Source organism: Acomys minous (assembly GCF_964271855.1).
Source record: "Acomys minous genome assembly, chromosome: 14".
Lineage (NCBI taxonomy): Eukaryota > Metazoa > Chordata > Mammalia > Rodentia > Muridae > Acomys > Acomys minous.
Window position 1 is genome coordinate 17,882,993 of NC_140496.1, and position 14,929 is coordinate 17,897,921.

A 14,929-nucleotide genomic window follows, 5' to 3' on the forward strand; every position below is an offset into this window, starting at 1 on the left:
ACATGCAGGCTAGGGTGTGGAAAAAGGGGAACGCTCCTCCATTGTTGGAGGGAGTGCAAACTTGTACAACCACTTTGGAAATCAATTTGGCACTTTCTCAGAAAATAAGAAATAGTTCTACCTCAAGACCCAGTTATTCCACTCCTGGGCATATACCCAAAAGATGCTCCACCATACAACAAGGACACTTGCTCAACTATGTTCATAGCAGATTTATTTGTAATAGCCAGAATCTGGAAACAACCTAGATGTCCCTCAACCAAAGAATAGATAAAGAAACTGGTACATTTACACAATGGAATACTACTCAGCTATTTAAAAAGAAGGAAGTCTTGACATTTGCAGGCAAGTAGATGTAACTAGAAACAATCATCCTGAGTGAGGCAACCCAGACCCAGAAAGACACACATAGTATATACTCACTTATAAGTGGTATTAGTCAAATATTACAAGATAACCACACTACAATACACAGGCCTAAAGAAACTAAATAATAAGGAGGACCCTCAGAAGGACAAATAAAATAGATACTGGAAGCAGTTGAAGAGAAGGAACAGGAAGGGCCCTCTGAAAGACTCCATCCAGCAGGAGATCCAAGCAGATGCTGAGAGACTCACAGCCAAATTTTGGGATGGAGCACAGAGAATCTTATGGAAGATTGGTGAATAGAAGACCCCAGAGGGGTCAGGAGCTCCACAAGGGAGACCAGTGAAGCCAACAAATCTGGGCTGGTGGTGCTGCCGAAACTAATGCACCAACCAAGGACCGTACATGGTGAGGACCTAGACCTTCTGTTCAGATGTGGTAGATAGGCTGCACAGTTTCCTCGTGGGTCCCATAATATGGAGAGTAGGGACTACTTCTAACATGGACTCTGGTCCCCACAAGTTGGTCACTTCCCTGGCAGGGCGGCCTTGCCAGGCCACAGAGGAAGAGGATACAGGCAGCCCAGATGAGACTTGATAGCCTGAGGTCAGAGGTTAGGGGAGGAGGGCTCATCTTTCTGAAGACTAGGGGAGGGAGGGAGGGAGGGGAAGGGTATGAGGGAAGGAGGGTGGGATTGGGAGGCAACAAGGGAGGAGGCTATAGTCAGGATGTAAAGTGAACAAATAAAAAAAGAACAAAGAATCATGCTGACAGGATCACTCTGTCTGGGAGGCAGAACCACCTGAGTGGTTTTCAGAGAGGATACCTATTGGGGATCTCTGCAGAGATTCTGATTCACAGATCCAACAAATCACAAATCCAAGCAGGGCTCTGCTCTCTGAGAAGTCTCAGTTGCAAACAACAGAAGCCAACTGCAGCTAATTCAGAAAGGGGGTTGCTGGAAAGATTTCAGGCAGTTCACTGCACGGGCAATGTAGTTGGAAACCATCGGTTTTGTGGAAAGGCATGAAGCTACGATTTCATAAAGAACCTGAAGAGGAAAGTGACAGAATTTGCAAAGTGGGGATTAGAGAGACTTGGCAAACCGAGAAACCCACCTTAACACAGTGAGGGACAGTTCGCAGCAGTGAAGACATCCCCATCCTTTGGCTGGAAGCAAAGGGAAGGAGGAATCAGAGCTATCACACCATGGGGCCCAGGAGAAGCTGGAGCCATGGTAGGCCAGTCTGATGGCAGCTGGGACCACAGTGGAGAAGAAGCTCAGCTGAAGACAGAGAGGGAGAGAAACGCCCTGGCTCCCTTCTTCCTGTCCTCTAATCTCCTCCTGGTGACCCATGGTCAGACACAGTGGAATCCAATGATGCGGGAAGCTAGGAAAGCCACCAGTAAGTAGTAGCACAGTGAAGAAAGCCACACAGAAGGGATGTGAACAAGCTCTGACCTAGTCTGTGTGTGTGCTAACACAGCGTCAGTGATAACTTCCTGAAGGAACTTGATTGGTCAACCCTTCCTCGCACCTTCAGCTACAGAGTGAGAACGTTGACCCAGGACCTTTAAATGCCCATGATTCCCCTTTGGCCACTGAGTTTATACCTCATTTTAACCCAGAATTACTGTTAGGAAAATATGATGATTTGTTCAAGTTAAACAGTTAAATAAACAGAAATGTTTTAGTTTTTTTTTAAAGCAACATTACACTGTAGAACAAGAGTTTGTTTTGTTTTGTTTGGCTTGGTATTTACATGTAGCTAATATGTAAGAAATTGATAGGTGGAAAAGGTAAGAATTGGGCAATCGATCCAGGAAGATATTCTGCCTATATGTGTTTTCCCATATTGGAGGACTTCCTTACATATACAAATATCAATATACTAAGCCTTAGCTATCTTTATTTTTATGTATATGTGCATGCCTGTAGGAGTTTGTATTGGACCATGAGTGCACAGAGGCCAGAAGGAAGTGTCAAAGCCCTTAGAAACGTAGTTAAAGGAGGATGTGACTCAGTGGAAGTAAACAGCAGACCCTGTGGAGACACGCATCCTCTAAGCAGGAAAAGGGTTCAAGGGAGAAAGCCCTTCTGAAAACAAGCCCACAAAGCAGACGTCATAGGAGGACACGTGATCTCCTGCCTCAACTTGGATCTTCTGCTTCTCTGAGTCATCATCATCCTTAAGACCCACTGATAACCCCCATTCTAAGACTTATTGTAAATTGTGTGACTGTGTGTGTTGAGGGAGGGAGGTGCCTGGACCTGTAGTTACAGGCGGGGGTGATCCACCCAAAGCAGGCGCTGGGAATAGAAACTGGGTCCTCTGCAAGACGAGTAGACATTTTTACCCCTGGAGCCACGGTCCTAACCCCTCAGCCATCATCCATATGCCCACAACAAATGCTTCCGCATGTATGTCATGGTACTCATGTGGAGGCCAGAGGACAGCTATGTAGAATAAGTATTCTCCAACCATGTCTACATAGGTTCCGGGGATTAAAGCAAGTCATCTGGTTTGTAGGACGAGGCCTTTTGGAAAGTTCCTTGAGAACAGAGACAACCTCACTTTACAGTACTCCACAGGGTGCAGAACACTGGACCAAACTCCATCACATGTTACCCTCCTGCCCTTGATACAGCCTCTCTCTCTCCCTCAGTTTCCTCATCTTGAAAGGCAGCAGTAGCAGGCTGCATTCTCTTTGCAAATGTTCTACTTTTCTAGAAGTCTGTTAGTTACACTAGGCCCACCCAGTGAACCTAAGTTGACTGGTTTGTTTTGAGACAGGGCCTCTCGACATAGCCCTGGCTGTCCTGGAACTCACTATGTAGATATGGCCGGCTTCAAACTCACAGAGGTCTGTCTGCCTCTGCCTCCTGAGTGATAGGATTAGCTTCCACACGTGGCCCGATCTGTCCCATGTTAAGGTCAGCTAATCAGCAGTCTTATTTGCATCTATCAACTCCATCCCTTCTCACCATGCAGCGTTACATAGTCTCAGGTGCTGAACATCCTTAGAACACGGGCTTGTACCTTTAAGCCCAATTCCATAGCCTGAACCAGGCCACACCTCCCTGAGGCTCTCTCTGGGACCTGGAGCTAAGAAGTGATCTGTTCTGTGACTTGAAAGATAATACCTGGCTCGCCTATGCTTCTTGTAATATATGCTATGCGGAACTAAATCACATGATGTGAAACTCCCCGCCAAACCTAAAAATGTATCAAAGCCAGATTCCTTTGTTTGGGCAGTTGGTCCAGGACTTCCCAGGAAGACTGCTTGGGGATTTGGTCCAGGCATGAAGGCTGCTTTCTGAGAAGGCCTAAGGAGTCTGTTCTCCTCATGGGCCTCCAGAAGGGATAACGGCCTGCTGGCATCCACTGCAGTGTGAGGTTATCAGCTTACATTGTTAGAAGTCAGTAGCAAACTAACCCAGCGAAAGGACTTTCTAGTCAAAAAGTCCATGTTTACTTATAAATTCCCATGAGTTCATCATTCTCTGTATTAAAGAAGGTAAAATTTGGTAAGAAATGGGTAGTAAATCCGGAATGTTTGATCCCTTCAGCTGAAGCTGTAACAAGCAAACGCCACCCCAGATGCTATCCTAGCAAATTACCTGTGCCAGCCAGAGCTAGCTGCCATCAATCAGAGAGGCAATGGCTGCAGGAATGCATACCTTTGAGTTTTGAGGCGGAACACGGAGTCTTTGTTGCCAATGTTTTGGACCAGCAGAATCTTCTGGGTGCTGTATTTCACAGGGCAAGTGGAAAAATTCAGCTCATCAGGGAAGTCCAGGATGGCTCGAGCCCCTCTGGCTTTGACGGGCACAATAAACTTCTCCCTTTCCGTGATACAGGTCAACATGTGGGCGTAGTCCTGCCAGGGGAGGGGGACAATCGTTATTTGAGGGGACACCAACAGGATCAGGATCGCTGTCAAAGGAGAGCTAGAGGTTATTGCAGCCACTGTGCCAAACCGTGCAGTGCACTTCTCTACAAATTTCTCAGGACAAGTAGAGGTGTGTTGCTTTCACTGGCATTCTTCTAGCTGAGAAAGGAGGAGAGGTCACGTGTCAAAACCTATAAGTCAGTCCAGGAGCTTGGAGTTCATGTTTCTCCAATGGCTGCGAGGCAGGAAGGGGAGAGTGAAAATCAAGGCACAGTACTCTTTAGATTCAAAGATGGCTACTAGTCCCTCATGTCCTCCTCCTACAAGGGGTATTCAAACTTTTGCCATTACACTATGACACTACGGTCTAAAGATGTATTGAGGTGCGTTCATACTGTTGTGGAATGTGGTCGTCTGTGTGAAACAACTACCACATTCGTTGGATCACTGGCGCCTGCTTGCAAGAGACCAGCACCATTAGGTTTGTTGACTGTTGACATGCCATCACAGCAGGAGGAGCTGGAGAGAGTCACTGGACCTCACCTGAGGGTCCAGCTGTTCCCCCCAGACGTTCTGCCCTAATTGCATGTGGCCTAAGGCCTCAGAGGTCTCTCAGAAAAGAGCTAGAGTATCTAGGCTAGGTAAGACTAACAGAATGGGAAGCCATCATCCATGCCGGGCAAAGACTTTCCAGTACAGCTGTTTGGGGGTTACCTATGCTCTTGTAGGCACCCCATCTTGGTTCCTCAGGCTGTTTTTGGTGGAATTGCATTTTGATTTGTTGTTGGGTTCTGATATGGATGGGGTAGACCTTGTTTATGGCTCCCCAGGGAAGGATTTCTCCCAACACAACGTTATTCTAGGATTACGAGAGCCCGTGGGTATAGGTTGAACACTCCTGTCTCTAAACCCTATTTATCCTTCCACCTTGTGTGTTTGGATCGATGGTTCTGATGAACAGTTTCTTCACACATCTTCTTCTCAATATGGCTCTGCCTCCCTCCATCAGGAGTGAAGGATGTGGTGGCACCTCCTGCTTTGAACAATATAGAGCAGCGTGTGCTTTGCTAGTTTTGAATGGAAGCTTCCAGAAGTTTTGATATTTCCAGTCATGCTCTTGAGACCCTGCCGCTGTCATGTGAACAAGTCTGGTCTAGCCTACTGCCAGATGAGAGCCTAGATATTCCACCCAGTGCCAAACCAAGCTAGCCTCAGGTAGTGGATCCCAGATCCGTGAGAGAGCTCAGCCTACTTCCAAGAAATTCTCTGAGTGCAGCCACTTCCTGCCACTCTGATGCTAGAACTGAAGTTTTTGCTGGGCTAGTTGGACCCTCCTCATCCAAAGTCCATTTCCATGCAAGGGCCAGAGAGATCCAGTTACGGGTGTAAGTCAGTTTGGATAGTGGCTCCACTCAAAGTCAGCCAGGCTGAGGGCTGGGGTGCCCTCCAGGACTCCACAGTGAGGCCTCTGCCCTTTCCCCAGCCACGTGTCCTCCTGGCCTGCTCATTTATCTCTGCAGCTACAGCCCCTCAACCCAACTCGGAGCCTCCACACACTCGGAGCCTCCACACACGCGGAGCCTCTGGTTATGCCTGGCGCTTTTTCCTTAGTCTAATGGGCGCCGGCACAGCACTCCATTCTCTCTCAGACACCTTACTGTCTGCTCCATCTAAGCTTAGCTGTCCCACCTCACTGACTTCTAGGCACCCAGAACGACTCCACAGCCTGGACGTTAGCAAACACTACGTGAACATTTGTTGACTGGCGGGCAATCAGGAGTACAGCCTTGGATAGTGGTGAATGAAAAACAGAAACAAACAAATAGACAAAGTGTGATTAGAAGAATACTTGAGGGAGGGAGGGAGGCAGGCCAGGAAGGGAGGGGGGCCAGGAAGGGAGGGAGGCCAGGAAGGGAGGGAGGACAGGAAGGGCCTCCACGAAAGAGGAGGCATGCCAGCCAAGACCAGAGTGAGAAACGAAGCTATGTGGCTGAATGGCTGTCTCGGGGTAGCATGACAAAGGGCTTGTGGCCAGAGGGAAACAGGCAGAGAGAGCAGTTAGAGACCTAGAGGAGGTGGGGACGGGCAGGGCAGGGCACAGAGTATCTTTTCAGCCAGTGGCAAGACCTGAGGATGATGGGACAATTAACAGTGTGGACATCTGATCTCCTGAGAAGCCAAATTTATAGCTTAGGAAAAGATTGGCCACCGTGTGGGTAGTGGACTGTAAAGGGACTTTAGGAGCGAAAAGCAGGCCAGCTAGATCACCACAGTGGTCCCAGAGAAGAGATGACAGTGATCTGACCCATGAGCTATTGTGCTTAGTTGGTTTCTGGTCTGGCGAGGAGGAAGTTCTCCATAAATATGTCTCCATAAGCCGGGTCATGGTGGTGCACACCTTTAATTCCAGCACTCAGGAGGCAGAGGCAAGTGGATTGCTGTGAGTTCAAGGTCAGCCTAGTCTGAAAAGTGAGTCCAGGACAGTCAAGGCTACACAGAGAAACCCTGTCTTGAAAAAACAAGAAAAAAAAGTCTCCATAAATGTCATGATTAATCTCACATATTGAATACAGTGCCAGGTGGCAGGCACTCAGTGAACAGTCAGCGTGTGCTTACTTGTGCTGTTGATGTGATAACAATGGCAATACTAAACTCGATCCCAGAGATAAGACATGGTAAGCTCAGGGTGCAGTGAGGGCTCTGAGCAAATAAACTGTTGTCAAAAGCTCTAGCAGTATGAGTGAGAAACGGCTCCCATTGTCTCAGACATTTGAACATTTGGTCCCAAGTTGACGGTGTTACTTGGGGATGCTTAGAAGGTGTGGTTCTGTTGGAAGAAGTATATCATTGTGGGTGGGCTTTGACAGCTCGCAGTCTCACCCATTTGCCAATCTGCTCTCTCTCTCTGCTTCGTGATTGCTGTTTAAGATGAGAGCTCTCAGTTTTCTGTTCCAGTGACCATGCCTGCCTGCTGCCGTGCCTGCCTGCTGCTGTGTCTGCCTGCCTGCTGCTGTCATGCCTGCTGCTGTCATGCCTGCTGCTGTGCCTGCCTGCTGCTGTCTCTGCCTGCCGCTGTGCCTGCCTGCTGTAGTACCTGCCTGCTGCTGTCTCTGCCTGCCTGCTGTCATGCCTGTCTGCTGCTGTGCCGGCCTGCCTGCCTGCCACTGTGCCTGTCTGCTGCCGTGCCTGCCTGCTGCTGTCTCTGCCTGCCTGCTGCTGTGCCTGCCTGCTGCTGTGCCTGCCTTCTGTTGTCTCTGCCTGCCTGCTGTCATGCCTGTCTGTTGCTGTGCCTGCCTGCCTGCTGCTGTGCTTGCCTGCTGCTGTGCCTGCTTTCTGCTGTCTCTGCCTGCCTGCTGTCATGCCTGTCTGCTGCTGTCCTGCCTGCCTGCTGCTGTGCCTGCCTGCTGCTGTGCCTGCCTGCTGCCATGCCTGCCTGCTGCTGTCTCTGCCTGCCTGCTGCAGTGCCTGCCTGCTGCTGTGCCTGCCTGCCTGCCTGCTGCTGTGCCTGCCTGCCTGCCTGCTGCTGTGCCTGCCTGCTGCCATGCCTGCCAGCTTGTTGCTGTGCCTGCCTGCTGCTGTGCCTGCCTGCCTGCTGCTGTGCATGCCTGCCTGCTGCTGTGCCTGCCTGCCTGCTGCTGTGCCTGCCTGCTGCTGTGCCTGCCTGCTGCCATGCCTGCCTGCTGCTGTCTCTGCCTGCCTGCTGCTGTGCCTGCCTGCTGCCATGCCTGCCTGCCTGCTGCTGTGCCTGCCTGCCTGCCTGCTGCTGTGCCTGCCTGCTGCCATGCCTGCCAGCTTGTTGCTGTGCCTGCCTGCTGCTGTGCCTGCCTGCCTGCTGCTGTGCCTGCCTGCCTGCCTGCTGCTGTGCCTGCCTGCTGCTGTCTCTGCCTGTCTGCCTGCCTGCTGCTGTGCCTGTCTGCCTGCTGCTGTGCCTGTCTGCCTGCTGCTGTGCCTGTCTGCCTGCTGCTGTGCCTGCCTGCTGCTACGCCTGCCTGCCATGCCTGCCTGCCTGCCTGCCTGCTGGTATGCCTGCCTGCTGCCATGCCTGCTGTCATGTCTGCTGCCATGCCTGCCTGCTTGTTGCTGTGCCTGCCTGCTGCTGTGCCTGCCTGCTGCTGTGCCTGCCTGCTGCTGTGCCTGCCTGCTGCTGTGCCTGCCTGCTGCTGTGCCTGCCTGCCTGCTGTCATGCCTGTCTGCTGCTGTGCCTGCCTGCCGCTGTGCCTGCCTGCCTGCCTGCTGCTGTGCCTGCCTGCTGCTGTCTCTGCCTGTCTGCTGCTGTGCCTGCCTGCCTGCCTGCCTGCTGGGATGCCTGCCTGCTGCCATGCCTGCTGCCATACCTGCCTGCTAGTTGCTGTGCCTGCCTGCTGCCGTGCCTGCCTGCTGCAGTGCCTGACTGCTGTAGTGTCTGCCTGCTGCCATGCCTGCCAGCTTGTTGCTGTGCCTGCCTGCTGCTGTGCCTGCCTGCTGCCATGCCTGCCTGCTTGTTGCTGTGCCTGCCTGCCTGTTGCTGTGCCTGCCTGCTGCAGTGCCTGCCTGCTGCTGTGCCTGCCTGCTGCTGTCCCTGCCTGCTGCTGTCCCTGCCTGCCTGCCTGCTGCTGTGCCTGCCTGCTGCTGTCTCTGCCTGCCTGCTATCTTGCCTGCCTGCTGCTGTCGTGCCTACTGCAGTGCCTACCTGCTACAGTGCCTGCCTGCCTTCTGCCTTGCCTGCTTGTTGCTGTGCCTGCCTGCTGCCGTGCCTGCCTGCTGCTGTGCCTGTCTGCCTGCTGCTTTGCCTGCCTGCTGCTATGCCTGCTTGCCTGCTGCTGTGCTTGCCTGCTGCTGTGCCTGCCTGCTGCTGTGCCTGCCTGCTGCTGTGCCTGCCTGCTGCTGTGCTTGCCTGCCTGCCGTGTCTGCCTGCTGCTGTCTCTGCCTGCCTGCTGGTATGCCTGCCTGCTGCCATGCCTGCTGTCATGCCTGCTGCTGTGCCTGCCTGCCTGCTGCCGTGCCTGCCTGCCTGCTGCCTTGCCTGCCTGCTGCAGTGCCTGCCTGCTGCAGTGCCTGCCTGATAGAGACTGTGATAGACCCTTGCCCTAATGGAACAATAACCTCAAATAAACCCTCCATTCTATAAGTTGCCTTGAACATGACATTTTATCACAGCAGAAAAGTAACCTAGCTGCTGTGGGAAGGGGCTAGTTAGTCATAAATAACCAAGAAAGCCTCCCAGAGGAGGTGACCTTAGGATGGAGAGCTGAAACACAAAAGGAAGTAACCAGGAGAGGCCCAGGAACAGTGTGTTCCTGGCAAGGGGGACTGTGGACATAAAGTCTTCAGGTAGGCGTGTGCAATAAAAATTAATGAACAGTACTGTCAACGCGTATTAAAGTTAAGCTGTTGGGCTCTTAGCCTGGCAATTGATTTTTGCTTTTCAGATGGCAAAGCCAAGCTTGGAAATGAAGATGTGCAGACATAAGGAAGTAGAAATTACACCAGACTGTTTGGTCTTAGGAAACCCCTTAGAACTCGGTCCCACAGCTGTTTAGTCGGATGACAACGGAATCTTGAAGAGGTGGTATTACTTCCGCTTTTTCCTCCCTTAGGTACTCAAACCCAGCCAGCAAGGGTTTTGTTAGGAGTTACAAATTGGAAAGCAATTGGAAAAGCACTAATTAAGGCGTTGAGGGGTGCTGCAGAATGAGGCTCAGAGGCCATCCTGAGGAGCCTTGGTTTTAGTTCTAGCCTCATCCTATGTCTTACTCTGTAAGGGGTTTGAGGCAGCTAGCAACAGCTGACAAGGCTGACTGACACAGTAGCAGGATGTTTTGGAATTTTCTCAAATTCCCAAATGGAGGTTAGACATCGAGTCACAGTTGGGCTTTTTTCTTTCTTTCTTTCTTGAATCCCACATCCAGAAAAGAACAAGACAATTTTTAAACAGTTCCTTTAAAGCACACTCCAATATATATTAGGTATAGAACATGACTATATTAGCTTGGGCAACATTATTATATACTGCTTTACTGGCTGAACTCAGACATGACGACGCAGGGGCAATTACCCCAGCGGATGGAATCCCTTCCCCTGTCCTGAGCGACGCAGCAATCAGGTCCCCATTCCAGGTGGGTCTTTTGTCTCAGGCTCTTTCCTGTCCACTATGACAGACTCAGTCACGAGTCACTCTACATCCTGAAAGGCTACCCCAGTGACAGAACTCTCCAGAAGGCCTTCTTCCTGAGCTCCCCGCCACACACACACACACACACACACACACACACACACACACACACACACACTTCAAACCTTAAAAACAGCAGGAAAATACTAGCAGAAGGGATTTGACTTTCTGGAAGAGAAAAGAATGGATCCTGAAGGAACGTGGCCATAATTCTTTCTGTAGGCTCGGCCAGGAGAAGTGGTGTCTTCTACTCCAATAAAGGACTGTATGTCAAGGGCAAGGCTGATGTAGTTAAATCCTCACACCCCCTCGCTCCCTTTTCTCCACTCCTAAGTATAGCAGGGAAAATGGCAACAGAATGAAACCAGATCTGACTGGGAATCAGTGAAGTCCACCCTTGGCACCCCTGGATGACCTGCTGAATTTCTTGAGCAGAGACAAGTATTTGCTAGACAGTAGCTTTTCAAACTCAGACTCACTCTCAGAAGGAATTTCTTGGCTGAGAAATCCCAGTGGGTTTAAACATGGGTTTGGCCTGTGCAGTGGTAGCACCTCCTGTGGTACAGCTGAGGTCTCAGCATCCTGGGGGCAGCTACAGCCCTCCATCTGTTCAGAGAGAATGACTTCTGACGTTGGGTGTCGGAAGAGAGATGGGATGTCTGAGTTTATTTTAACTATGTAGTGTTTTCTCTAAGATGATAATGTAAGTTTACTTTTTTAAATTTTGTTTTGTTTTGTTTTTTGAGACAGGGTTTCTCTGTGTAACAGCTCTGGCTGTCCTGGAACCCACTCTGTAGTCCAGGCCGGCCTCGAACTCATGGAGATCCACCTGCCTCTGCCTCCCAAGTGCTGGGATGAAAGGCGTGCACCACTGCCGCACGAATGTGAGCTTACTTTTAATTCGTGTGTATACTATCATCCACTATGACAAGTGCCTTCCTCTTAAGCTCAAAGAAGCTTGCTCCTGTAGCCTCACCCCTGCCAGTAACCTGCACGTGCTCCCTCGGCCACATGTCCTCTGCCTTCACCCTGTTCCTAGGACCAGCTTCTCTTCTCCATAGTGGACACCGAGCCTTCATCACTTCAGGACTGCCCCAAATCTCTGGATTTCCTTCTTTACCAAACAGACACACATCAGCTTACCATCACCTTTGAATAGTTTCACGTTATATGTTTTAAAAGCTGCACCTCTAGCTAGCTCCGCCCCTTTTTCCAATGACTCAGTAGCAAAACTCCTTCCCAGTGTTAACTTAGACCCAGCATTGCCACCTCCCCACTTTCCATTCTCTCTGAACCATCTTGGCTTCGGTACCCAGCATTTCATAAAAAGTCTTTGAGCCAAGGTCGCTAATGTCTTTTCCAAGTCCACCAGACAGTTCAGCATCCTCACTTAACTCCTGACTCTCCGCCTTCCTGCCAGTCTTGCAAACCTGCTTTCCTATCCTTGTCCTAGCTCAGGAAACAGCACCATCATTTTTTAACTCACCTCCTTATCCAGATCCTGATGGCTCTAATTAAAAACAATTAACTCCCCCTTCAGTGTCACTACCCCATTCCAATCCACCCTTGTCACCTGCTTGAACTACTGCAAACCTCTGTCCTTGTATTTGTCACAGTTGCAGTCTGTTATATACAGCAGGAAAACAAAACACAAGGTTATAGGAGCCATGTTGGCAAGGTATGTAAACAGTCATGCGAGACACAGCTTGTTAATTCCTTTCTGTCATCCTGTTTCATAGGTCTTTCCTATGTCACCTCACGGGCTAAAGTGGCCCTGGGGATGCCATGCTCTCAGTCAAGCAGGTGGACAGAGAGACAGAAGAGAGCACCTCCTGCATACATTAGCTGTCTCCAAGTAAAAGCCCTGCAAAGCCTGCTGCTTCCACTCATTGGCCAGACATACACTGCAGCAAAGCATGCTGGGGAATGTAATAGTCTCCTATTTTAGGTGGCAGTGAATCTAGATAAATATATACTGCTTTGTATACTGCTGGTAGAAATGCAAATTAGTACAGTCATTGTTGAAAACAACATGGAAATTCTTCCAACAATTAAAAGTAGCCAGGTGATGGTGGTGATGCGTGCCTTTAATCCCAACACTCAGGAGGCAGAGACAGAGGCAGACAGTTCTCTGTGAGTTCAAGGCCAACCCTAGTCTACAGAACTAGTTCCAGGACAGACAAGGCTACACACACACACACACATACACACACACCTGTCTCAAAAAAACAAAATAAATAAATAGCCACATATAACCCAAGAATTTTATGTATGGGTCTTTTTTTTTTCAAAAGAAATGAAACCAGCGTATTGAAGATACATGCTCACAGTCACTGAACAGCCAGGACAGGGAATCAACACAAGTGTAGAACAATGGGTGAATAAATACAAAAATAGAACAAGTTCACGTACACATACACACACACATATATGCACACACTATGGAGTACTATGTGAGGAAGAAAAGTCTGTCACTCTTGGCAATATGGCTAACCTCAGAGAACATTACGTTAAATGAAATAAACTAGGCACAGAAAGAGAAGCATCATATGATCTCACGTATACAGGGAAGCTAAACCAGGCAAACTCATGGAAAGAAAGAGGAGAGCAGTGGTCATCAGAAGCTGGAGTTCAGTCGGGTGGAAAGTGAGTTCAGATCTGTGCTTAGTGCAGCCACCGTGGTTGATAACTATGCACAGCACGGCAATTTGCCATGGTTCCTACATGTTTGTGTGTCCCTCATCAAGGTTTCATGTACTGGCCTTTAATCCCCATTCTATGACTGCAGGAGGACTGAAACCCAACCCTGGTGCTTACAGTCTGGGTCTTTGGGAGGTAACTAGTATCAGATAAGGTACAGAGCCCTCGTGGCTGAGTTTCCGGTGGTGGGTTTGTAAGGAGAGAGAGACCAGAACACACAGACATCTGCCTCAGGACCCCCACTCCCCCCCCATAAGAAGGTCATGGCCAAATTGGTTCCTCAGCCTTGGACCAAAACAGGGCTCAAAAATCATTCTTCTGAATAACTTACTTGTTCTGTGGTATTGTGTTAGTGGCAAGAGATGAACACAGTGTTTAAAAGTCACTCAGATTAGATAGTAAATGGTTTCACTGCAAAAAGATGGTGAGTTAATGGACATGTTATTAACCAATGCCAGCTAATTGTGTGTGTGTGTGTGTGTGTGTGTGTGTGTGTGTGTGTGTGTGTGTATTAAAAGTTGCCAGGCATAGAGGTACAGGTCTTTCATCCCAGCACTCGTGAGGCAGAGGCTCTGTGAGTTCGAGGTCAGCCTGGTCTACATAGTGAGTCCAGGATGATGAGGGTTGTCTCTCACTATATTACTATAGAAACAAATACAGACATCGTGCTCCTCCTGAAGCAATGCAACAGGGAGCACCCATTACTCGTGGTAGGCTCTCAGAAGAAAACATGAAGCTAATCAAGATGCTGGCCTACCCACAAGTTTATAGGTCACAGAGGACAGGCGGTCACTCTAGACAAGTCAATGGGGACCAGGGAACAAACTTCACTTGCACCATGATGTAAACAAACTGATTCGATTGAGGAAACCAAAATACTGACTGCATGTTTGGTGCGATTAAGGGACTATGGTTATGTTTACATTTTCTGGTAGCATTATGAATTTATCACCATCTTAAAAGGTTCTTAACTTTAGAGACAAATACTGAAGTATTTGTAGTTGACGTTATATGATGTATGAATTCAAAATCCAGCGTGGCAAGGAGCAGAGAGATAAAGCCAGAATAGTCATGCTGTGGTCATTTGAAGCCTCCATGATGGCTGTTCACTTAGTCCTGAAGCTTTACAGATGGTGCACACTTCCATAATAAGAAGGTCTCGAAGATTTCATCACAGCTTCCTATCCCATGTCACATGGCTTCCCCAAACCCTCATCCTCTCAACTTCTGTAGCCCCTTCCCCTTCAATTTTCCAGCAGCTTCCTCTGCTACAGCCCCCCCCCCCAGCCTCTGGCATTCCCCTGAGCCCCTAGCCAGCACATTTCTGCCACAGGGCTTTTATGCTCTCTGACCATTTGAATGGGTTTATGTTAACTTGGTATCCAAATGGCGCCTCAACTGAAAACCCTTCTTTCATCCTCCTACTGAAGAAAAAAAGTCCCCTGACTATCATGTCAGTAGTTGACACTGAATTATACAGCAGCATGTCCATTTACTGTGGGTCATAAGCTACATGAAGGTCAAAACTTGTTCCATTAGCCACTCAAAGAATAGAACTCTAGCTCAAATAATACACCGACTGAGAGAATATTAGTCTTTCACGTTTGCTTGAATCCTCAACTATGAAGAGAATTCCTAAGATTCTTATTAGCCTAATGATCAAATGATATTCATTTAGTTCAGAAGGTTTAAACACAGCCATGTGGTTCACAGGAGGCATGAAAGCCAATTCAGACAGCATCCTTCCCTTAGCAGACTCCTTAGACATCTTTCTCCTGGTTGAAACAGCCAGGAAGGATGTTAATTTATAATCTGTTC

General features: G+C 49.2%; 1 protein-coding gene across 8 annotated transcripts in view; it reads right to left on the minus strand.

The window, feature by feature from the left end:
- The window catches only part of HYDIN (HYDIN axonemal central pair apparatus protein), a 346,689-nt gene that overhangs the window by 275,508 nt on the left and 56,252 nt on the right, over positions 1-14,929 (minus strand). For all 8 annotated transcript variants that reach the window (XM_084757699.1, XM_084757700.1, XM_084757698.1 and 5 more), the window contains one exon: positions 4,049-4,248. In XM_084757699.1, coding sequence (XP_084613825.1) covers positions 4,049-4,248 — 200 coding nt within the window. The remainder of the gene's footprint in view (positions 1-4,048; positions 4,249-14,929) is intronic.